At 34.6% G+C, this 26,986-nt stretch overlaps 1 protein-coding gene across 1 annotated transcript; it reads left to right on the top strand.

Moving 5' to 3' along the window:
* Positions 1–583: 583 nt before the first annotated feature.
* On the top strand, positions 584–2,363 carry LOC128195238 (protein LNK2-like). Its single transcript, XM_052872473.1, has 3 exons — positions 584–798; positions 1,146–1,500; positions 1,925–2,363. Exons 1-3 carry the CDS (start codon positions 584–586, stop codon positions 2,177–2,179), a joined length of 825 nt encoding a protein of 274 aa, XP_052728433.1. The 3' UTR covers positions 2,180–2,363.
* Positions 2,364–26,986: the final 24,623 nt, after the last annotated feature.

Here is a 26,986-nt window from a genome sequence, read left to right as displayed (position 1 = left end):
GACATTGACTATCTGCGTCGTCATTTTGGTCCACATGGTGGATCATCTTCCTAGATGCCTTTCAATGTGTAGTGTCGTTTTTTTTTAATTTAAGCTTCTTCCTTTTGTAATGCATTTTGAATTCAATAAAAGACTACAAATTTCATTTATGATTTTGTCTTATGATTTACATTAAATTAATTACTCTTCCTATACATAACAATACATCACAATGTCATCAACAACAATGTGTGTTTACAAAAATTCAAATCATTACACATAATTAACTTCAAAAATGCTTTACAACACAATAAAAATTTTCAAAAACCAACCAAGACACACTGGTAATCGATTACAACAAGCTTGTAATCGCTTACCAGGGTGGTTCTTGCACACTTAAAACACTAGTAATCAATTACAAAAGTGTTGTAATTGATTACAGGACCCAGAAGTCGTTTTTGGGGTGCACGACTTCACCACCGGTCAAATGCACAGTGTGAAGTCCTGCAGGGGAGGCACGACTTCTTCATTTGAAGTCGTTTTGGCCCCCCACGACTTCATATTTGGTCAAAATTTACCCATTTACGTAATATTCTAAGCAAATATGCCTAGTTTGGTGCAAAAGCCTTGGTCCTCCAAAGATGTGACCAACAATCCAACACCTTTACCATTGGATACACCAAGTTTGTCTGGTGCTTTGGGGAACGAAACTGATCCTTTGGAAATCAAAGAAGAGTGTGTTCAATGTAATGGTGGCAAATCGTTAGAAGATTGGGATTCCTACATCCCAAGTTTTACAAAATTCATGCACAATCATAGGTAATGCGGGAAATGATGGAGTTAGAAGCAAGCCTACTGAAAAGGAATGGCAGGTTTTTAGGCAAAAGAATCTTTTGAAAACTCGAAAAAAATCACAGGTAAAACAAGAGGAGAATAACTTGCAAGATTTTTATGGTAATTGGTCTCCTTCAGTAGCATCGGCTAGACAATTTGAGAATGAATTATCACCATCTGTCGTATAATCTTCTCCCTCTCCAATTCTTGGTCAACAAAAGCATATCCAAGGAGCTGAAACCTTATTTCAGAATATTGTAAATCCATATGTGGCTTCTTCTATGTATGAGAACTTTTCTGGTACATAGCTTGCTATGCCAATGTTGTCGCAGACTTCATCAGGTGATCTTACTAGGTACAAAGTGTTTTCTTGTATCCCAGAAATGCCGTCTAGAAATCCCAAGTCATCTTAGTGACGGGACTGATGAAGATCTAAGAATTCTTCCTGCTCCAGATCCACCTATTGAACAAGATGATTCTAATACAATGTCAGTAGCAGTTGGAAATGATTTTGTTGAAGACACCATATTTTACCAACTTCAGGATATTATATCAAAGTTGGACATCAAAATAAGACTCTGTATCAGAGATAGTTTGATCCGGTTGGCACAAAGTGCAACTCAAAGGCATTATGCTAGTGATACTAACAGTACAAACAAAAGTAGTAGAGACGAACTTGAAGTTGAGGCTGTTAGGAGTATCAACCATCTACTTTCTCATTTCTCTCCAATGTGGGACTTAGACTCACACTTGGATTCCCAACAATCTCCCCCTCAAGGGGTGAGTCATTGGTACACTCCCTCTCTACAGCTCCCCCTCGGCGGAAGCATCCCCATTCAACCACGAGTAGCCCTCTATACCCTCGTCTGAGCCTTGGTCACCAAGGCCAACCATCGGCTCTGATACCACTGTTAGGAGTATCAAGGGGGAGGTTTTTGACCGGGGAGTCAATGAGCAATGAGATGTGAGTCCAACCTTATAAGAGATTGACACCACTTTTACCCAAAACCTTAAGGCAATGAGTTAATGGGTCTTCCCACTTATAAACCACTCTACTTTCTCATTTCTCTCCAATGTGAGACTTAGACTCACACTTAGATTCCCAACAGAGGCAAGAGAAGAAAGCAACAAACAAAATAGATATGTCAGGATGCCAGATGTTGAAACAGAAACGAATCCCATTGACAGAACCGTAGCCCATTTACTTTTTCACAGTCCTGTGGAGCTAACCCACAACTATTCTGACAAGCTTGAGTCACCTGTTTCTACTAAGGTGCAATGTGAAAGCAAAGCAGGTAACCTGGTGAACTTTCCTTACCCGACAAGGACTCGAAAAACAATAAACAACTTTCTCACCTTGGGCTGAAGAATTCCTGGTTTGATACCCAGTCTATGGATCAAATTAGAAACAGTCCCTGCATAGACACTTCTGAGAATGCATCCAATACGCAGGAACTTGAAGCCTCTCAATAAAGAAGAAAGAGGGCTCTCCAGATATTTGAAGCTTTTACAACAAGTTCGGGAAACTTAAACAGAAGCAAGTTCAGCATCAAGCAAATACAAATGATTGTAAGTTGACTAGCCAAAGACATTTTGTTCTTGCTTGACTAGAGTGGTTGAACTTGTTTACATTTATGAGAATTATAATTTAATGTTTATTCTTGTATTGTGCTATGATATCTCTTTATTTTGTTGTTGAAATTTTATTGTGAATTCCATACAGGTCTTGAAGTGGTTGAGAAGCCTGGGATGCCTCATTGGGAAGGCTTAAAGTGTTGTACACTCAAGCAAAAGATCTATCGGAAAGTGAAGCAAGGTATGTTTACCCGTGAGTTTTCCCTTCTCTTGTTTTCTCTGTTCCATGTGTGTGTTGTGCTTGTCCTGTCTATGGTAAGATTTCTTAGGTCTCCACTAACATATCTTCATTAATATCTGCTTTTATCTATTTACCCTCGGGTTTTTTGCCCCCTCATTAATTTGTGCCTTTATCTGAGTTTGATCTTAATGTTCAATGTTATGGTGGTTGTGATTAAAGGGCTTGATATGATATTATTGTAACTAAATCAGCAATCTTGGTTATTGCTACCCTCAATACCCATCACTAATAACCATTGTTTCCATATCAATACCCATTGTCCATACCACCACTCCTATAGTTATTGCTACCCTCTTCACCTCCTCCATCACACTTTTACTGATAACTACCCCTAATTAAAAAGATATAACTAAATATGGAATTCAAAATAAACATAAAATAATTTTAATCTTTAATTCCTTACACAATCCAAAAATGGGAGTTTTAACTTGAAACCAACCAAAATATAAATAATAATTCCAAACAAATGAGAATAGGAGTTGAAATTATAATTTTGAATGCCATTCCAATTCCGTTCACCAAACTAATCCATATCCATCAATAATTTTTAGTCGATGCATGACTTAGAAAACTTCAGTAACCATTCATCAACCTTATTTGCTTCTTCTTGTTCTGTTTCACCCCTCTCAAATTGCTTTTGGCACTTGTTCAATAAAAACCTTTTAAAAGTTTATTTTTTCATTGTCCTCACTAAAATCAGGCAACTCAGAAGCCAGATGTAATTAAAAGTTGGGATACATTTCAGAATAGGTAGGTTCCATAAGAGCTTTCTCAAATATTTGTGAAATGACACCGATGAAGGTGATTGCATTGTAACAATTAACTTCTTTCACCTGTTCAAAGAGTTTGGAAAAATTTTGTGGTGTTAGTTTGTTCAAGATAGCTTTCAACTGCCTTTGTTTTACCTCTTCCACATCTAGCAGTTTACCCACTTCGTACTTATTCTCAACTTTGTGCATTATTTGTAAAGGAGTTTGGTTTGGAGGAGGAATTTAGTGTTGTATATGCTTGCAATGTCAATACTTTTCATTCCTTAAACTCGTAAAAGATAATTTATGATGATTAACTAATTAACAGTAAGGAATCTGGGCAGCTATATCCCAAAGTTTGAAATCATAATCAGAGCATATAGCTATAAGTGATCTTCAAAAAATTCAGTAAACAAATTATTTAATTCAATAAATAATGAGCAGAGAAATAAGTAGCCAAAATTAGGTAGTTCAATTGTCCAAATCAGTTTGGTAGTTTGATTTGATAAACAACATAAAAGGTACTATCAAGAGGATACATATAAAAATTGAGTTAACTTGTAATGGTTCATTTTTCAGAGGAAGGTGACATTACCTACGACCATTTTACATACAAATTTTTGTCTATATGTAACACCACTTTACATACAAATTTTGGAGGTTACATATGGATTTTGATCATATGTAACTACAATTTTTCTTGTAGTGTAAGAATATTTATAAATTTGATAATATTAATGAGAGATTGGGTCTGAGATGTAGATCCACCAACAAATCCTAATTCAGATTGTCTCTATTCCACTTGTGAGGCGTTGTCACGCTCATAGAACATGGGGATTTCTCCTTTTTCATGGACTTCACCTCCTCCAACGCCACATTTCATCTCCACCACTAGTGCCCTCCACAATGCGATTGAAAGCACCTTGGCCAGCCACGCTAGCACAATCTCCGTCTTCACCCTTCTGCGAGCGTTTTTTCTCCAATTGGTTTCTCTCTTTGATAAACATTCACCTTGTCGTTGATGTGTTCTCTGTTCAAAACCCAGTGACTTCATTCTCTTGAATCAACAGTTTCTTGTGATCCTTCTCTCATCATCATTGTCTTCCTCGTACCTTAATGGATTCTCTCATTGTGGGTGCGGGGGTGGAGCCTTTTGTGTCGAGAATAAAAGCCATCGTGTTGTATTGGTGAAATTGGTGTTGTTATTTTTGTGCTTAGGGTTTTTGGCTTTCGTTTCTCTCGTCTGGATTGGATCCAATTGTATGAACAATATTTGTTCTTTTTCCCCCACTCATTGTTATTGGATTTGAGGATTGTTATTCCCTTGTAAATTTTGATTTTGATAAAGAAATAGCTGAATTTTACCTTTTGTGCTGCATAGTGTAGATTCATTGTGTTTTTCACTCACAAAAAAATTCATAGAATTACCATCAAAATATTACTCACGAAAGTAAATTCATCAGTAAATTTGAATTATCGACTCATTTTTTAATAATGAGTTTTAAAATTTTAATTACCAAAATATTTTACCGACAGATTTATTATCGATGAGTTTTTTTGTTAGTATTACATATTTCATTTATCAACATATTTTCCATCCATAATTCATATTTTATTTACCAATAGAAAAATGTATCATTAATTACTAACAAAAATGTCCACTGATAAATTGGTCGATAAAAAGAGGTCAATAAAAAGAGCAGCAAATCTATTACTCAAATATCGAAGGTGTATAACCTTTAGAATAATTAGGCTTCTCGAAAGCAGAACACCAAAAAACAATGACCAACGAAAATGAAGAAGCAACCTGCACTTCTCCACCGTAGCTCTAGCAAAGCAAAATGAAGAGAGATAAATGTGCCAAAAAAAATGCATCTGCAAGTGGAGAAGAAAAAGCAGTGTGCCTTCATTGTCAAAGTTATCAGCCATCGATGTTCATCACCATGAATGCCCACCATGAACATCGTAAGCATCAAATATAGCCATTGCATAATGCGAAAGCACCAAAGAACTAATCAGAGTAGTCCTACACATCATCATCTCTTCCGTTAAGCACATAAAATCACCGCATGTGATAAAGCGAGAACACTTAAGCTATGAAACCCATAAGGAGCCGTTTGGGAATGACGAACGAGTAGCACAAATCTTGGAATGTCCATATATGAATTTCAAAAAATAGCTTGGAGATTTTTCCCAATTTTAGGGTTTCTAAAACATTTGATTCCTCGTTTCGGTTTTTCATTTTGCTTTTGGAATGAAGATGCGTTTTCATTTTGATTTTGAAATGAAGAAGGACAATGATAAAAAAAAGTTAAAATCTAAGGAAGAAGAGGAGACGAGAAGAAGGTGAACAAGATCGTAGTATTTACTGACGAAATTTATCGATGAATTTTTTTTTTAGTAATAACCAACGAATTTTTCTTATAATTACCAAAAAATTTTTCCATGAGTAATTACCAACAGATATAAAGTTCCGTTAACAAATATTATCGACTGCATTTTTAGACAAGTTTTGGTCTATCGAAAAAAAATCGTGATGAATTTTTTACCTTCTTATGGATTTTGATTGCCGATAATTCTTGTTTTTCTTGTAGTGATTTTTTATATTGGCTCTGACTCTCGTATGAACTGTTTTGGTTTTTGCCTCTGTGCCAATATTCCCAAACTTATTCTTGTCATCTACACCTTCCATGTAGGTGGTTGGAATGTCTTTTGATTATGAATTTGGGTTCTTACTAATTATATCTACAACAACTATTGGTGTATCACTCCCTTTTATCATTCACAAAACCCACTACAAGAAAAATCGCAGTTGTATACGACCAAAATTCGTAAGCTGAAAAATTTGTATGTAAAGTGGTGTTATATACGGATTATATATGAACAAAAATCAGTATATAAAATAGTTGTAGGTAATGTTACGTATGAATTTTTTCATATGTAATTATGTACGTAAAATTTTTTATGGAATTACATATGGAAAAATTCGTATGTAAAATTCATATATAATTACATACAAAAGAATATGTATTTAATTATATACGAAAAAATCTATATATAATTACATACGAAATGATATGTATATAATTACATACGGACAAATCCGTATGTAATCACATAACAGAATATCAATCAAAGATTGCTTGTATCAGTGATAGACATGGACCATATTACAACACATGTGAATGAATATGTTTTTCAAACAAAATGGCTATAGGAAAGAAAAAATAAAGAATCATCCACTTAAAGATCAAAGGTGTATTAATATGATTGTCAAAAACATTAATATTTTAGTAATTCAATCTATTTAATCAAATTTTAAATCATAAAACATGTTAACTTCTCAATACAACTAGCTAATTTAATTAAACTATTGCCTCTAACTTGTTGAGGATAACACCTTCATATTTCACTTGGCCAACACAATAACTAGGATCTTCCAAAATGACGAAGAAATCCATCTCATACATGACACTCAACATTAATTGAACAACTTTTTTTAATTTAGCATAGTTAGAGTTACAAGTAAATTAATTAAAATAGTATCATAACAAAGATTATGCAGTGCATGAAGACAACCATGGATTAAATTTCCAATATATATTAACACTACAAAAATAATATAATATAATAGGAGTTTATTTTCAGCGATTTTGTAAACCCTCAAAATTTTTTGGCGATTTTATTAAAAACTCTCAAAAGAAGACCATAGATGTGGGTACTCAAAGCCTTTAATATAATTATTACTAGGGGCAATAAATTTTGCATCATCTTGTCTGTATTTTTCTGCTTATCCAGGACTATATTGTACTCACCAAGACATGTCACCCGAATATGCAAGTATACTTCTGGTATGTGCGCTTGCACTTCTTTTCGTTTATATGAAATTGAAGATTGTGAAATGTTTTACAAATTCCCAAAAGAACAAAGGGTTTATTTGAATAAATTTTTGCTGAAGTACTTAAGAGAAGTAAATAAGGAGAACCATAAGTTAAAATTAAGTTATGCATAAACTAATTTGTACAAACTTTCTCATATTAATTATATAAAAGATTATTTTTAACTTTATAAATTATGTCATTTTAAAGCTTTTCTGCAGTATTTTTATTTACACTACAAAAATCAACAATTTTTTCGGGGGTTACTTTGAATGTTACCGACAGTTTTAACTCTTGGAAAACACATTCTTCGCGGTTGGGAAAACCGTTAGGAAAACCTGCGTCGCTAAGTAAGTAATGGCGGTTTTTTTCTAAACCAGAGGTTTTGTGAAAATTGTCGGTATTAGCGGAGATTTTCAGAAACTACCAAAATTTCTAGGAGTTTTGTGAAAATCGTTGGTATTAGCAGGATTACACAAAACCGTCGGTATTAACGGGATTACACAAAAACCGCTAGAACTAGCTGAGGTTCTCTCACAACCGCTCCTATTTTGCAAGGTTTAGTTAACCGGGGTCTTAAAACGACCGAAAATGTATACAGTTCATTTTTTGTTTCATTTTTGTTGTAATAAAATTGGATTATGATAAAAATGATTTTATTGACAAAACAAACAATAAATTAATATGAACTAAAATTAAATAATATTGTATCAAATAAACTACATTGTTCAACCTAATATCTTTCAAACAACTAATTGTTCAACCTAATATCATTCATACAACTAATTGTCATACATAAAAATTAAAAAGAAAAATGTTCATTACATATGTTCAATATAGATGTACAATACATATATTCAATACAAAGGTTAAATACTAAAAATATGACTCAACAAAATTTTAAAAGAAATTCAATGTCATCAAAGCATCCACCCAGAAGCGAATCCATGCATACTCAAGGATGAAGCTCCAACGTTTGCATCATCACCACCAATCTGGTTGAATCTGTTATCAACAAACACACTTTGAAGTAAAAAATAGCATTTGAATTGGAAATAGTTGTTACCTTACTCCTTAACACATTGTTAGTTTCAACAAGGAATGTTTCCTGCATTCAGTTTGTGAAAGCCAAGGTTACACCAAAGAATAAGACAGTGTCAGAAACTACTAAGGATGAAAAAACGCAAGCATACCCGGTGGTGAAGATCATCAAGCTGGTCAAGCATGAATTGAGTCTGAAAGAAATTATGAAATATATGTTACAATATCCAAGAAATCTTAAGGTCACAAAAGAAGTGAAAGGATTTGCGAAGAGTTAAGTGTAGAAACAAGTTGGTAATATGTTATTACCTTTGTTGACCTAATATTCTTCAGTGCTACCTCTAGTTGATTCTCTAGCTGCTCAAGATCAGTTGTATTCATTTCGGCAAGATCTTCCCCGAGTAGGTTCCTGCATCATTTAGAATCAATGACAGCAAAATATTCATATAAAGTACAAAAGAGCTTAAACAAAAAAAAAATAGATCCAATATGAGATTTAAGACTAAAACCACAGGTACCAACAAGGGGCATTATGGAATCTCTTCTCATGTTAATTACCTTTGTGATCGTTGCAAGACTTCTACCCATGCTTTTAATCTCAAATATTCCTGGTAGTTCTGTCAAATGACATATTTGTTAGATACTTCATATATCTATCACGAAGTGGCTATTTTCTTTTGTTAACAAAATTAGAGGAATAAAGGTTACTAGACAAACTCGAATCACTAGTGCTCAAACTGGGTTGTCTTTTTCAGCAAAAGATTATTTCATATATCACAAATAGAATGCATGACAAAAAGCTACGTCATTGGAGAGGTGATATAGTAATAAAAAAAAACATATATTTATATGGAGAGAATTCATACAGTCCACGGAACCTTTGTTTAAAGCAAGAGAATTATTTCTTTTAATACAAGAAGATTTACCTGAATGTCGTTAATTGGTCGGGTGGTCTCCCAATCAACAATTAAAACACACCCTAACAATTTTAAAAGAACAATTAAAGGAAGCAAGTGGAAAGGGATATGGTGGTGGAGGAAAAAGAGAGTCACCACTGCTATCTCTACTGTGCCAACAAAAAAATTCACAAAATATGAAAAGTTCTAATGCTGATTGAAGAAAGCAAAGAGAATTAAAATAATGAACTAAACAATTTAACGAAGGTCAACTTTTTCTTTAACTTTTTAACTAAGTAAAAATATACCATTATCCATAGACTTTTCCTTTCTCTGTTTTCTCTAGTAAATTTAAAATCAACTCTTACTATTTTATGCTGATATATATAATTAGGTCAATTATCAGGTTGATATATACTGAAGAAGATTGAACTTCTCTTCCCTCCATGTTGACCATAAAGTTATAAGCCCTAATTAATTGAGTTGTATTGTTTTAATCACAACAGTCCTTGCTGTTCATTTCATTCCCTTGGTTTTCAAACACACAAGACCCGAACCTTAGAAAACAACATCAGGGACTTTTTGAAGAACTTGACTAATGTCTTTTTCCATAATATTATTATGGAAAAATAACAATAATGACTCTAGCAGAGATCAAAATGTTTTGAAAGATATCATAATGCATGAAAGGTATGGTCATAGACTCGAGCGCTCCGGGTGCCCTATATGCTGGGCATCCTTCAAAACATTGCGTGCAGCGAAGCATCTGGGTTTACCTACAAAACCATTACTCAACTCAGAACATGAAACAAATAAAACCCTCACAGCAGTAGTGAGTGATGGCAGATATGCAGCCCCATGCAAAGACAGCCAGCACACGGCAAATATGAGAAGAAAAAGACATTTATGCACAGACTATTATCCTAATGACTGGGGTAGTGCCACTCAGAGCATGAAGTAGTAGACCCCAGTCATAACAGAAGACAGATTGACAATACGAAAATGACTTGATGTGAAATGGAAATGGAGCAGGGATGAGAAGAATATTAGTCAACCTTGCTACAAATTAATCATAAGACGTTATTAGCTAATCATTATTAACACTCAACCGGCCATTCATTATATAGATTAAAAACACACACATAATCATGGCAACTAGAAATCAATATCCGCAGACAAAATATGTTGGTAGAAAATTTTAAAGGAAAAGCACCAAAAATTTCACTAGCCACCTTATCATTAATAAAAAAAACATTTTATTATTCAACAAAAACAAAGAAACTGTGTGTGCCATCATGTTCAATTGAAAAAGGTAAAAATAAAAATGCACTTAAGGCAGAATAACTTAAAGAGTACGGTTCTAAATATAAACTTTGGACAGCTAGAAGTTCAACGAAAACTACAATGTAAAGAATCTTTCAATTTGTATGAAATCTTGTACCATAAAAAAGAATGCACCAGAATACAGAAAACTATGTTAGCAAAATGATGAAGATGAAGTTTTGATGATGTCCAAATCAAGTCAAGAGAAATCAAGTCAAGAGAAATCAAGATTCAAGAAGATGTTATGAAGACTTGTATTACAATGGAAAGATTTTATAATAATTGTAGTTCAGTGTCTAGGACTTAGATTTTTAGTGCTTTTGATTCCATGTACTTTCATATTATATAATTGATGTCCGAAATCAAAATCGTACCGTTTTAATCGATTAAAACTAGTATTAATCGATTAAACCGAGTAAAAGCTGAAAACTCAAACTTTCTCTGATTTAATAGATTAAAATACCTTTTAATCGATTAAAGGTAACCGTTGGAGTTTTCTAGCCGTTAAAACTAGTCATTGTACTCATTTTAATCGATTAACAATAATATTAATTAATTTAAAGCGTTAAATGTCAGGAAACGAAGAACATAAGAGTATTTGCTTGAGTCTATAAATAGGCTCTCATTTTCCTTCAACAACAACTCTTCCCTTGTGCTCTAAGAACTCAAAAATCATTGAGAATTGTGTGATCTTGTTCAGCTAAAGAAACTCTTATCTATGGAGCTGGTGAAGTGCTACTCCAGTGACAGAGGAATAGTTGGTTCATACTTGGGGCATCTTAGGAAGTGTTTGGAAGAGAAAGTCATCCTTCGTGAAGTATTTGAAGGAGGTGTTTCATCCTTTGTGAAAACTCAAAGGAGGTGCATGTTCATCTCTTGTGGTATCAAGAGAGGTAGTTTTTAAACTTTTACAAATTGTTTCTTTGTGATTGTAATTTGTAATTGTTTTGTGAGTAGTGAACTGTTTATCTTGATTTGAGATAAGCGACTGAATGTAGGATTGGTAAGATCCGAACTAGGATAAAATCATCTTTGCAAATTTCTCTCAACCTTACTCTTTTTATTTATCGTTATTATTTGCTTAGTAAGTTAAATTGAGAAGAAATTTTAAAAGGCACACATTATTATTAAAAACCAATTCACCCCATCTTGGTTTGTTATTCCATGCTAACCATTCCGCTGCAGCCGCTCTAACAATTGGCATTAGAGCTCAATTTTGATAGTTATTCAAATGGCAGGATCATATCAAACTTTTGTAGAGGGTGCTTTTATCAATAGACCACCCCTATTCACAAGTGAAAATTATGCATTCTAGAAGGTTAGAATGCAAATATTTATTGAGTCTATTGATTGTGATATTTAGGAAGTTATTGCATTTCGCCCGTTTGTTCCTACTGACAATATGCAAGAACCAAAGCCCCATGTTCAGTGGACTATTGCGGAAAAGAAAAGGTTTCAAAATGTTGTAAAAGCTCGTAATATTATTTCATCTACTTTAACTGTTGATGAGTTTTACAGTATCTCTGTTTGTAAGACTGCTCAAGAAATATGGGAAGTGCTGAGAGTAACCCACGAAGGTACAAATGACGTAAAGAGAGCGAGAAAGAATACCTTGATCCAGGAATACGAAATGTTCAAGATGAACCAAGGAGAAAGAATATCAGATGTTAAGAAACGATTCACCAACATTGTAAACCATCTCATTGGACTAGATAAGTCTTTCAAAAATGATGAGCTTAACATAAAAATATTGAAATCTTTAGACAAGTCGTGGCAACCAAAAGTGACTTTAATTTCTGAGTCACGAAATCTCAACACAATGACTATGACGACATTATTTGAAAATTGAGAGAGCATGAACTTGACCTTTGAAGACTAGATGAAGAAGAAGCAAAAACTAAGAAAAAAAGGACTCTAGCCTTAAAATCTGAGGTAGAAAGGAGTATGAACAAAATAGAAGATGAAGAAAATTTGAGACTCATGATAAAAAGGCTCATCAGGTTCATGAAATCAAAAGACAAAGGAAGATTTAAATACGAAAAGAGAGAAAATCAAGGATTTTCCTCAAACTATAGATGTTATGGTTGCGGAGAAAGAGGGCACTTAAAAGCTGACTGCCCAAATCAAAAGAAGAGTGAAGAAATAAAAGAAAAGAAGTTCTTCAAGAAAAAGAAAGCCTACATCGCATGGGACAATGACAATGAAACAATTTCTAACTTGAGCAATTATGATGAAGAAGCAAACATTTGTTTAATGGCGGGCGATAACACTATTGGAAGCCAAGTAAGTACATTTAACGATTCTGATAATTATAGTCAATATAAGATGAATTGCATGAAACTTATGCTGCTTTAATAATAGAATCTGAAAAATTAGATAAAGCTCATAAGAAGCTGAAAAAGAATATCAAAGATTTAAAATTAAATATTGAAAATATTCTTGAAGAAATAAAAAATTTAAAATTCAATTTTGAAAATATTTTTGAAGAAAATAAAGATTTAAAAAATAAAATTTTATTTTATGAAAAGGGTAAATTTACAAGTAGTGATGGATGTGCATCTTGTGAAAATTTTAAGAAACTACTAGAACAAACAACCTTAGGAGAATGCAGTAAAAATAATGAAAATAAGGTTGTTAAAATTAGGTATGTTTCTAAAATTAAAAATAAACATAATAATAAAACCTGTAGAACATGGGTAGAAAAAGGAACAACTTATAGGAACACAAATATGATATCATGCTTTTATTGTAAGAAAAAAGGTCATACTTCAAATAAATGTAAAATTAAGCATTATGGTGTTCCAAGTGGTAGATATGTTTGGGTTGTAAAATGATTTCAATTTTTTTTCAATCTAACCCAAAGGACACATACAAAGTAGTTGGGTACCTAATGTTTAACTTTTAAATTTTTTTTTAAATATTTTAAATAATAAAAAACAAAATTTTATTCCAAGGCCGATGAATTTATTTTTTCTTGGATATTCTTTAACAAGCAAAGAATATAGAGTTTTCAATCAAAAATCATTTGAAATAGAAGAATACATGCATGTTGTATTTGATGAAATTGTAGACCTTGAGGCAAAACCTCTTGAGTTAGATGAATCAGATGCAGGTGAATATGAAGACTTGCAGAAGACAACAAATGAACCAAGGAATGATGACAATCCCAAGATGAAGATCTAAACAAAATGTGACAACAACCTAGAGGATTATCATTACACAACGAAATTGAAGACATATCTAAAGGGGTAAAAATTATAAGAGATCTAGGAATTTTAGAAATCTCTTAGGAGTGCATTTTGATTCATTTTGTTCATTTTTAAGCGTTTTACAAAAAATAACGCTTTTAATCGATTATTCTTCAAAATATTCGATTAAACCTAATCGATGAAACCTAGCTTTAATCGATTAAATGCGTTCCAGTTTCGCATATTTGAAAAACTAGTCATGTTTTTGTACGATTTAAAATTCTTATCTTGTATGATTCAATGTATGTTTAAACAAAGATGTTTAAGTTCTTTATCCAAAAATTATATGCTTTAAATCTACTATTGTGTATGTTTGAATGAATCTTTAAATTTGAAATATATTTAGCTCATATGCATACATGCTTTTACTAAGGGGGAGTATTATCTTAGGGGGAGAACATTAAACACAACTTTTTAATTATGATAAAAAAAAGTGGGAGAAAATGTTTAAAGCTAATTTATCTGTGTTTATTCACTAATGCTCTTTTCTTGCATAAGTTGTGTTTTTATCCAGATTATTACTAAAAGCTTTAAATCAAAGGAGTTTTTATTATCATAAAATAGGGAAGAATGTTAGCAAAATGATGAATATGAAGTTTTGATGATGTCCAAATCAAGTAAAGAGAAATCAAGATTCAAGATGTTATGAAGACTTGTATTGCAATGAAAAGCTTTTGTAATAATTGTAGTTCAGTGTTTAGGACTTAGATTTTTAGTGATTTTGATTCCATGTACTTTCATATTATATAATTGATAACCAGAGTCAAAATTGCACTGTTAAAGCTGAAAATTCAAACTTTCTCTGATTTAATAGATTAAAATACCTTTTAATCGATTAAAGGTAACCGTTGGAGTTTTCTAGGCGTTAAAATTAGTCGTTGTACTCATTTTAATCGATTAACAATAATATTAATCAATTAAAAGCGTTAAATGGCTGGAAACAAAGAACATAAGAGTATTTGCTTGAATCTATAAATAGTCTCTCATTTTCCTTCAACAATAACTCTTCCATTGTGCTCTAAGAACTCATAAATCATTGTGAATTGTGTGATCTTGTTCAGCTAAAGAAACTCTTGTTTGTGGAGTTGGTGAAGTGCTACTGCGGTGATAGAGTAATAGTTGGTTCATCCTTGGTGCATCTAAGGAAGTGTTCATAAGAGAAAGTCATCCTTCGTAAAGTATTCAAAGGAGGTGTTCATCTCTTGTGGTATCAAGAGAGGTGGTTTCTAAACTTTTACAAATTGTTTCTTTGTGATTGTAATTTGTAACTGTTTCCAAATACGTTTCCAAATATTGCAATCTAAGCTCAGATATAAATTTGGAGAGTAAGACAAAATTAACTAGAGCCACAAAATATGTTTCCAAATTCAAAAGGCAACCAAAAAGATAAGGCTAAAATTTAGATATCCGGTATTTAAATAAAAAAAAACCTTCATTGAATAATCCTACTATTTAACATAAAGTCTCTAAGAGTAGCATTTTGTCTATCACTACATTTTACATTTTAGGAAAATGTGAGGATGAATGTAGAATTAGGATTGAGATGTAGATTAAAGAATTAATATACATGTTAGGAAAAGAAAGCGAGATTGGGAAATGGCAAACTTGACCTACAATGGAGGAGTGGGGAAGAAGTGTATCACAATTGTGGTTAGGGTGGGGAACAGTGTGCACAAGCGACAGAGGGAGTTAGGGTAGAGAATCTAAATATTAGGGAAGAAGGAGTTTTCGCGAAACGAGGGGAGGGAAAAATCCCACCTTTTGATTTCATATACACCATCCACTTACCAACGGTCCTTTGCGCTCAGTAATGACTCGTGTCCATTACAAATGACCATAATCCTTCAGTAAAGTCCTACTCCACAGGCCCTCGATAAATCCTTCGATAAACCAAATTTATCGACGGCAAAAAGTCTTCGATAATAGTCCGCCGATAATAATTGTTTTTCCTATAGTTTTGTAAGTTTGATTTAACAAAGTCTTAATTTTGTTGTATGGAAATGATTATTGAAAATGCCAAAGACTTATATCAATATGTAATCACATATATGAGATCATATGTGAATTATTTTTTGAATTGTGATTTAAGGATTGAAAATTATGTTGTAACAAATCCTTTTACTTCATTGATGGTCTAAGTCACATAGATGAACAAGTTACATTCTCGTATGACATACATAATATACATCTTTCGAAAGGCATAAGTTGATATTCTACTTGTTGAATTTCCTTGATTTATAGAACCATGTATGTGTTTGTTGAATGTTTGTTTTTGAATGAAAGTGAAATATTTTGAGTTGTTCATTAAAATATATTTTTCTAAATATAATTTTTAGGATAAATTTTTTTTTAACATCTTCTCTTCCATGAGTTTATGTGGTGTGACTATATTAAGTATAAAAGTAAATATAGACACAAGTGTAGGAGCAACAGGATGGGAATAGAAATTTTTTATTTAACTTATTTTATAAATAATTATATATATATATATATATATATATATATATATATATATATATATATATATATATTAGGTTTATAAGTTGCATATTGAAATACTATATATATAGACACTTTATTCAGTAATGTTAAATGTTTTGTTCTGATAACGTTACTTGACCATAAGAAGAATAGAAAATGATTTATATATATTATAAACAATAAAATAAACTATTATTGAGAAATTAAATTTTATAATACTCTTACATTGAATAAAAATTAAAGAAAAAAAAGTTTTAAAGAGTAATGTTGTACAAAGAAATAAAAAACAAATAAATAAAACATCTTTGACGAAGGCAACAAATGAGGAGAAGAGGAGTCAAAGGTAGTCTATCAATAAATAAATAAATTTTATTGACAAAAAAATTGTTAGTGATTACATATAAATTTTTCATTTATAAAATCTATCAATAAATCTTATCACTGAATTTCTTTTTCATAAAATTTCTTTAATAATTTCAATAAATTTTATAATGATTTTAGTACATAAGAAATGTTACTACAAAAATATATAATTTTTCCATAAATTATTTTTGACGCTGATGGTTTTAACTCCTGAAAAATTTAGAGTTTCTTATAAGTGTATCTATTTCCACGGGCTTCCTCCAAAAACCGTCGGTAGTGATAGCACAAATCATCTACCTTTTATCTGTCATGTACTTTTTCTTTTATCTCTCATGTACTTTTTCTGTCACCTCCATGTATTTTTTCACCTGTTAATCCATCCATTATCATGCACGTGACGTCGGTTAATTAGGTCAAATATATATATAACCTGATAAAGAACATCAACATACGTAAAGCTTTTTAAAATAATTTTCAATTTTGAAAACGAGTATTCTTATTAAAATATATTTTTGAATTTGAAATATAAGTAACAAGGTAATTTTAATAATAATTCTCAGCCATTCTATCACTTAAGCATACCATTACGAAGTTCAACAACTGGTGGCTGTCATATAGAATATAATATTGTAATATTCAAATGGATAGGTAGATAATAAGGAAATAAATGTTGTAGTCTTTGTCTCTAAAATTTCCTTGCATTTTTCATCATTATTCACCTTAGTTGGCTACAAATTTTGAATGTATTCTCATTGGCCTTTTCTCTTCTTCTTTTCAAAGGTTCCAATTTATAAAAAAAAAAAAGAGACAGTGCATTGCATTTGAACCTAAAAATTACTTGCTGCAATATAAATCAGAATAAGCTTGCAATTCAGTAAAAAATTACCTGCTGTAGTATAAATCAGAATAAGCATGCAGTTCAATGTTAAAAGATAACACTCATTACAAACATTATAAACTGAGATGAATAAGTTTTTTTTTCCTTAAATACCTTAAATTAGATTCAATGTAAGGAGCTAATTATGACAGTGTTAAGTCCATTGAATTATACATATAAAACTTGCCAAATAAACCAAAGGAATATATTATGTTTATCTCATCTTCTTCTCTTCTTAGCCTGCCAGATACTTGAGCAAACAAATGTTGAATCCTGAGGAGTTTTCTTATCATTTTCTCTGGCTTGATCACAACCCTTTCACATACTGCCTGATAGAAAAACATCAGATAAAAGGTTTATCTTCATGCTAAAATTGTTCTATAGTGGATATTTGGAAACGCAAAAGTAATATGAAAAATGAATCATGTTTGAGTGTGGCATCACAAAGTTCAAACTTTCAGTCAACAATGCTATGGTCATATGGAGACAACACAATTTCAATGTTATAAGTAGATAAACTAATACAATTAATCTACCCTTGCTTCTGGAATTTTTAATTTACAGGTGGCCAACGATACTTACACCAGATTCTAATTTCTAAAAGTTCACATCATACAACTAATAATCATTTTATTGAAATTCAATCTCCTTCCAATTCTTCCTCTTTTGAACTCTTGTTCTCATTGACCTATTAATTGTCTAATGGCTGAAGGAAATAGAAATTAGTTTTTGGAAAGAAAACAATTTATGCACCTAAGGTATCACGAAGTAGAAAGAACCAAAAACCATTTCATCCTAGAAACATACTTAGGTATATATAAAATCTACACCCATACCACTATTTATAAAATAATTCATAACCTGGAATTTAGATGATTGCCCCTTTAATTCAACATCAGGCATAAGCACATTTAGCATTTCAATAATTGGTTCCCTAGGTTCATATTACTGCTATAATTAAAGTACATTTTAAAATAAAATACTGAGTCATGTTAAAAAATAATATTCTTTAACACAAACTTTTGAGAAGACAGAAACCAAGTTATGCAAAGAGAAGAAGGCTATGGAATTATTAATGGGGTAGATGTAGATGAAGTTCAAACCTTAAGATTAAGCTCGTTGCCTTTACTTTAGCAACATTTTATGGATCTGCATTCCCATAGTTGTCCTGCAAACCGCAAAAAATAGTGATTTAGTGCAATGTTATCACAGGTAAAATGTGGGATATATTAAGATGATCACTTACGTATAGAACTTTCTTTTGTTGCTCATTGCTAAGCTCCAAAGTTTTCACAACTAACCAAGAGTATTTAAAATCTTCAATATCTGTGTCTATCTGGTCCCATAGATAACTAGAATGAGATTAAAGAGAACTTGATGTTTCCAGTATCCACTAATTATCCAGGATGCTCACCTTTCCAATAGTATCAGGATCCCCAAAGCAATCCCAATAATCATCCTAAAATTAGAGGGGGAAGGGGAAGGGAAAAGATACGTCAAAATACGGTTTTTATGAAATATTTTAAGCTGATAGTGAAAGAATACACTAGACATACATCATTCTAGAGTCTACACTACAACACCAAAACTGCAAAGAGTTTCATCATATAATAATATCAAACACAAAAATTGCAGACCAGGTTGTAACATCCCAAAATATAGTAATTACCATAATCAGAATTAATTACATTAATTAAATAAAACAGTGCAGTCTTACAAAATCGAACGAGCGTTAAATGCCGAACGGCCAAAATATACAGAAATAACGAACGCTTAAACATACAGGAGTTCAGGGACGAACGACTTTACAAAACTATAACCGATCGTCCACCATAGTAAGCGTAACAAAACAAAACTTCACGAGCGAGCGCTCTAAGGCTCGGCTTTAACTTCAACATCCACCAGATTTGCGTCATCCAAATTTTCTTCTTCCAGCATTTCCTCAAGTGACGCACCACCATCTGCTCACATCCACACAGATGATCATTGCAAGGACAGGACGAACGTACAGATACAATGGACAACACAAGGAAAACGAAAAGGGTAAGCTTATATAGTTTAAATTATACATCAACACATACAATATTTCATTCCACACAAACACATAGTTTAACCTATAATCATCATGTAGTATCAATATAAATGACGACCGTCCGGACTGTATGAACTGTGTAGCTACAGGCGTCCTTGCACCCGAGTGGTGTAGTAACTGGGAGACCCTCAACAGCTGCCACTCGAGGTTAGTCCGTTCTTACGTCGCCCATGTTAACTTATGGACTAAGGACCTCCTGCCATTCCTACACATGAACTACTCTCCTCTATATGAAGATGAGTATCACGGAATATCAGGACGGACCAAGCCAGCATTAGCAATATCCACAGTCATACTTTACCAATTTAATATCCAACATACATGAGACGTTCCACCCTGGAACGCTCGTCCAAATTCCATAATCATATAATCATATAATATAGTGTTCACACGTCTTAGTATCTCTTATTCATAACATTTTCATTATATGTTCCACTTTCTTAAAAAGACGAACGTCCAACTTTATGAAGGAAGAGGACGAACGTGAAAAATCAGAATTTATAAGGACTCCAATAACAATCAGGAAGACTCCAAAGGAATAAGCCTATTTTCTTAATAATTTAGATACCAAGAGGTCAGATTGACTCAACTCGGACGAATATACATTAAGAGGAATACTTAATTGAATTGGGAACTTTTTGGTTAAAATGGGACGACCGCCAGTCAATGACCGAACGCGCCAATATACAATCACTAGCCATTTATGACGAACGCTATTTACGTTCGTTAAGAAATCAATCACCAGGACGAGCATTCGTTTAGGACCGAACGCTATATTAAAGCGAACGCTAGGTAGATGACCGAGCACCAAATCATGACGAACGCTTGGTATAAGACCGAGCACTATTTAGGACGAACGCTTCGGTATAAGACCGAGCGCTATTTGAACGAACGTTCGGTATAAGACCGAGCGCTATTTGAACGAACGTTCGGTATAAGACCGAGCGCTATTTGAACGAACGTTCGGTATAAGACTGAACGTTACGTATTTTGAAGTTTATGGTATTTGGATATAGCTGAGCTAAGAGGAACGCCCAGACATTTAAATGAGAACGCTCGTTCTCGAGCGGAGTTCCTTCCAAATGAAAGAGTTCCAGTCTAATTTATTTTCAGGAAAACCGAACGGTATAAGACCGTACAGTGATGAACGTATTTTATCATAGGAAGAGTTATCATATCCAGATTTTTCAACTATCTTAACGTTAACATTTTTCATATGATTCATATCTAGTAAATTCACATCCATGCTTCATTTTCATACTATACAGATCTCATCATTTTAATACATTCACCCATACTATAACCATGCATCTTTCATACGCATCCAAATCAACATACATTTCAACCAACAGAAAACGTACACAACATCAGCGATCGTTCATACAACTCAAACAGAATACTTTTCATATATCCATATTAAATCATGCAACATACAAGTATAAATTAAACATGTAAGCTTCCCTTACCCGGATCAATGAAGGAAACGTCCTAATATCGAGTCTTTTGGTTCGTCCAGCTAACGGTCTCCTACCCTCAACGTCTCTTGACTCTTCTCACAACCAATCTAACCACAGAAAATGAATCCTTTAGACTACACACACGCATGCAGCCAACAACTAGGTTTCTAGAAAACCCAAGGACAAGCTACTGAAGGAGAACTTACCAATTTTCGTTCTTGAAACTGTTCGGTCCAATGAGTAGCTCTCGGTTCAGCAGACGTTCCTACGGTGCTGAAACGTGATCGGAGAAGAGCTTGGTGAGTTACAGTAGAAAGAAGTTGGGAGGTTTTAGAGAGAAGTTGGAGAGAAAAATGGAGGTTTAGGTTCAGAGGTAGAAGATGAGTGCATGCAGGTGAGAGGGAATTTCGAAAAACTAAAGTTTTGTTAGTTTCCACGCCCCACGGACGAGCGTCTCCTCTGCTGACACCTGCACACCTACTTCTGAATTGGAAACTTCTCTCGTGACACGTGGTGTGCGTGCATGCAGTGTTTGGTGCGCTTTTAAAACCCTGAGCATGCGACGTGGTGCGCTTTCCAGTGCAGATCAGAGTGGTGTAAGGGATTGGTGAGTGGGTTTTAAATGACTGAGTGTTGAAATGGAGTGCATTAATGGTGATGTGACAGAAATTACTACTGCTAATTATTAGGGGTCTCACACAGGTCATATTTCTCTTTTACTGCTATCTTATCTCTAAATGAAGTTATTCATGAATGTTGCGTCTGCATTATGATAACGGTAATTTTTACCATTATCTTTGAACCAATTCTTGTACCAAATCTACCCTTTTTAAGCTTGAAACATGTTTAATCCTCCCTTTTCATCTAAGTTTGCGAATAAGTCTAGCTTAAGCGTTACATACAAGTTTTCATCATTAATTCCTCAAATTTGTAGGCGAATTGCAAGCTGTTAGAGAAGTACTGTATTTACCAAGAATGGGAGCAAGAAAAGGATTCAAAAGCAGGATCTGATGGAGCAGGAAAGGAAGTTCACGCCAAAAAGCCCAAGAAGAAGGAAGCAGGATACATTTTCTGCGCGAGCTCCGCGCCTGGGCGCGGCCAAAAGGGCGCTTGGGCGCGACCATCTGCGCGAGCTCCGCGCCTGGGCGCGACCAGGAGGGCGCCCGGGCGCGACCATCTGCGCGAGCTCCGCGCCTGGGCGCGAGAAAGAGGGCGCCCGGGCGCGACCTTCTGCGAGAGCTTCGCGCCTGGGCGCGACTGAGGAGGGGCGCCCGGGCGCGAACTCTGCTGACCTGGAACCCTAGATCTATTTAAAGCATTCTGTAACTGAGGGTGGATATTCTTGGCGGCTAAAGCTTGGAACACCATTTTCGGACCTAAGGGAGCTGGTTTTGGGCAGTGGAAACTCTCCATCCTTCCTCCTTGGATCCCCATTCTTCCATTTTTCTCCATTGTAAGCTCAAGTTCTCCATGACTATGGAGAACTAATTTCATTTTGTTGGGGAATGATGTAGTTACGAAACTTTCATGTAAATGCACTTGAGTTTAATGAATTTAAGCTTCCTTCAATTGATTGTGAGTGTTTAATTTCCTTCTCTTAAAGCTTGTTGTGACTTGATCAACCATAACATGATTCTAAGATTTGCTAGATATTGGAAAGTATTGTGTGGATCTTGAACTGGAATTAACACCTAAAGGAGATTGTATCTAGGAATGGAGCTTGATGCTTTAGTTGTCTTAAACCTTTAATCGTAATGCAGATGAACTTTCTAGGTTACCAAGGAATTGGGACTGAAAGAAGTGAGTCTAGGCTTTTTCTACCAAGGAATTGGGTCTAAGTATAATTGGAAGGTTGACAAACGCAATTAATTGATGAAGTAGTGATGTGCATTTGCATGATAGCGTAGTAATTACAATCATTCTCCAACATCTCATCCATATTGTTTCATTATCCATTAACCATTTTCCAATCCTTTAGCCTCTAAGACGTTCATTTTATCACATATATTGAATTGAAATTTTATTACACTTGAATCATACCAAAATGATGTATTCTTAGTCTAAGTTAGTTAACTCATTATACGGTTTTAAAGTATTACACGAGTCTCTTGGGAAACGATATCCGGTCTTACCGGTTTTATTACTTTGAACGATTTGGTACACTTGCCAAAGAGTTAACAAGTTTTTGGCGCCGTTGTCGGGGACTCGGTGTTAGTACTTTACTGTTGTGTAATTCTTAACCAACTTAAGCTTTATTTTTGTATTCTTTATACTGTGAATAAATTTATTTTAGTGATCTTAAAGTTAATCTTGTGCTCTAGTATTGTTGTTTCTAGTGAATGCAGAGAAAAATTCGTACTAGAAGCACACCATCACTTGAACCTCTTCTATTGGATCCTGAAGTTGAAAAGACAGCAAGAAGAAACAATAGCCAAAGAAGGAGAGAAAACAGAACTTCGAGAAACATTTCTCCCGCACCTGTAATCTCTGAGCAACCAAACTCTTCCACAGCTAATCAGGAAATGGGGGATATGGGTGACGATATGAATGGCAATGGTGATAGACAAGCAAGGCGCACCTTGGAAGACTACTCTACTTTTGCAGGACCGCTCCACTTTAATAGCATTGCTCGACCACGGGTAAATGCTGTGAACATGGAAATGAAGCCTGCTCTCATCCATCTGGTGCAAAGTAATCAATTCAATGGCCTATCACACGAGAATCCTTATAATCATTTGGCAACTTTCTTGGAAATTTGCAACACTGTAAAGATCCATCAAGTGCCAGATGAGGCAATAAGGCTCAGTTTATTTCCATTCTCCTTGGGAGGTAATGCGAAGATGTGGCTGAATTCTTTCCCTGAAAATAGCTTCACTACGTGGGAGGATGTTGTGGCAAAATTCCTCAACAAATTCTTTCCACAGTCCAAGGTTAACAAAGGGAAACAGGAGATTTCATCTTTTCAGCAGGATGTCAATGAGACTCTGAGTCAAGCTTGGGACAGATTCAAAGGGTTACTGAGAAAGACACCCACTCATGGGTTTGATGAACCTACCGTTCTTAACATGTTTTTGGGAGGATTGAGATCCCAAACCAAATTGATGTTAGATGCCTCAGCTGGAGGAAATATCCGTTGGAAGACACCAGAAGAAGCTCATGAGCTAATAGAAAACATGGCTGCAAATGACAGTGAATTGCAGAATGAAAGGGCTCAGCAAAAAGGCGTGTTTCAACTACAATCTCAGGATGCTCTATTAGCCCAAAACAAGATAATGACCCAACAGCTTGAAGCTCTCATGAACAAACTCTCTCAATTGCCAAAAGAACTCCAGAATGTTTCACAAGCCCAACATCAAGGGTGTGAATTGTGTGGTGGAGAACATGCTAATGGTCATTGTGCTATGCAGGTCAATACCCAAGAAGACGTGAACTATATGGGTAGTCAAAACTGTAACAATCACTTTAATCAAGGATGGAGACCGCACCCAAGCATGGGCCAAGGACAAGCTGGACCTTCAAACAGACCACCTCAACAACAATATCAACCACACCCCTCTTTATCAGACAGGACCTCTAAATTGGAGGACACTCTTCAACAATTCATGCAAGTATCCATCTCCAATCACAAAAGCACGGAAGCATCCATAAGGAATTTGGAGATACAAGTTGGCCAACTGGCCAAGAAGCTAGAAGAAAAACCTGATAAGAGTTTTGGAGCTAATACTGAAACCAACCCAAAGGAGGAGTGCAAGGCAATCACTACAAGAAGTGGTAAGTTGTTAGTGAGTGGAGAGAAAAAGAAATCAGAAGAGAGTGATGAAAGAAAAGATGAAAATGAGACAAAGAGTGAGAATAGATCAGAAGAGAATGAGAGAAAAGAAAATGAGAATAGTGTAAGTGGAGAGAAAGAAAAAGAAGAAGAGGATGAGAGAAGAAAAAGAAAAGAAAAAGAAGTTGAGAGGCCCCTTCCCTATCCACAAATATATACAAGAAAGGATAAAGAAAAGCAGTTTGGACGGTTCATGGATATCTTCAAGCAATTGGAGATAAAAATACCATTCTCAGAAGCACTACAACAAATGCCGGCCTATGCAAAATTCATGAAGGAACTCCTCACTAAAAAGAGGAAATACATTGAGGAAGAGACCATTGAAGTTCAAGGTAACTGCAGTGCCATTATCCAGAAGCTCCTCCCTCCTAAATTCAAGGATCCTGGTAGCTTCACCATTCCCTGCACTATAGGTAAGCTAGCTATTGGAAAAGCATTGATCGATTTGGGTGCAAGCATCAATTTGATGCCTTTCTCTTTATTTGAGAAAATTGGAGAGCTTGAACTCAAACCTACTCGGATGAGCCTACAATTGGCAGACAGATCCATCAAGTATCCACTTGGTGTAGTGGAGGATGTTCTTGTACGAGTAGATAAATTTGTGTTTCCAGTGGATTTCGTTATCATGGAAATGGAGGCGGATGTGGAGGTACCACTCATCCTTGGAAGGCCATTCATGAAGACGGCAAGAGTACTCATCGATGTTGATGATGGTAAGCTCAAGGTGAGGGTGGAAGATGAAGAGGTGAATTTCAATGTTTTTGAAGCAATGTCTCACCCCAGTGATGAGGGAGCTTGCTTTCAAGTTGATGTGCTTGACGAAGCCTGCGTAACGGTAGAAAGGGAGATACATGTGTCGTCCCTGCTGATAAAAACACTCATAGATGCACGTGAATCTCTCAATGAAGAAGAAGAGAAAATGATTGAAGAACGTTTAACAGATTTGGATGTGCTGAAGGAGATCCCATCTAATGAGGTACAGATCGAAGATATAAAGACTGATGTCATGATGGAAGAGAAGAAGCTTGAACTAAAAATTTTACCCTCTCATTTAAAGTATGTTTTTCTAGATGAGGGTAACAACAAGCCTGTGATTATCAGCAGCTCCTTATCATCTGCTGAAGAGAAAAAGTTGATCGAAGTGTTGAAAAGAAACAAAGGAGCTGTAGGATGGTCTATCTCTGATTTAAAGGGGATAAGTCCAACCTATTGCATGCACTGTATTTTTATGGAAGATGATTTTAAACCAGCAACTCAACCTCAAAGAAGGCTAAATCCAGTCATGAAAGAGGAGGTGAGAAAAGAGGTTCTCAAGCTTCTTGAGGCAGGGATCATTTATCCTATCTCTGATAGCACATGGGTAAGTCCAGTGCAAGTGGTCCCGAAGAAGGGCGGCATGACAGTTATATGTAATGAGAAAAATGAGCTTATACCTACACGAACTGTCACAGGTTGGAGAATGTGCATTGACTACCGGAAGTTGAATAAGGCCACAAGAAAAGACCATTTTCCACTCCCCTTTATGGATCAAATGCTGGAGAGATTAGCAGGGCAAGCTTTCTACTGCTTTTTGGACGGTTATTCTGGCTATAATCAAATAGCGGTAGATCCAAAAGATCAAGAAAAGACCGCATTCACGTGCCCCTTCGGTATATTCGCTTATAGAAAGATGCCTTTTGGGCTTTGCAATGCCCCTGCCACCTTTCAAAGATGCATGCAAGCTATATTCTCCGATCTTGTGGAGAAATGTATAGAAGTCTTCATGGACGACTTCTCAGTGTTTGGAAGCTCATTTGACTTATGTCTGGCAAATTTGGAAACAGTTTTGAAGAGATGCATCCAAACCAACCTCATTCTTAACTGGGAAAAATGTCACTTCATGGTGACGGAAGGGATTGTTCTGGGGCATAAAATTTCTTCCAAAGGAATTGAAGTGGACATAGCTAAAGTGGAAGTCATTGAAAAGCTTCCACCACCAACTAATGTGAAAGGAATTCGAAGCTTTCTTGGGCATGCTGGCTTTTATAGAAGATTCATTCAAGATTTCTCCAAGATTGCTAAGC

The sequence above is a fragment of the Vigna angularis genome, chromosome 2, assembly GCF_016808095.1.
Source record: "Vigna angularis cultivar LongXiaoDou No.4 chromosome 2, ASM1680809v1, whole genome shotgun sequence".
Taxonomy (NCBI): domain Eukaryota; kingdom Viridiplantae; phylum Streptophyta; class Magnoliopsida; order Fabales; family Fabaceae; genus Vigna; species Vigna angularis.
This window is presented reverse-complemented; position numbering and strand designations above follow the sequence as displayed.

What these genes read in the sequence shown, in the direction of transcription:
- LOC128195238 (XM_052872473.1), top strand. Translation starts at nt 584, where the DNA reads ATGCCTAGTTTGGTGCAAAAGCCTTGGTCCTCCAAAGATGTGACCAAC. An exon ending in AAATTCATGCACAATCATAG is followed by an intron (nt 799 to 1,145) that starts GTAATGCGGGAA and finishes ATGTTGTCGCAG; the next exon opens with ACTTCATCAGGTGATCTTAC. An exon ending in GAGACGAACTTGAAGTTGAG is followed by an intron (nt 1,501 to 1,924) that starts GCTGTTAGGAGT and finishes TTCCCAACAGAG; the next exon opens with GCAAGAGAAGAAAGCAACAA.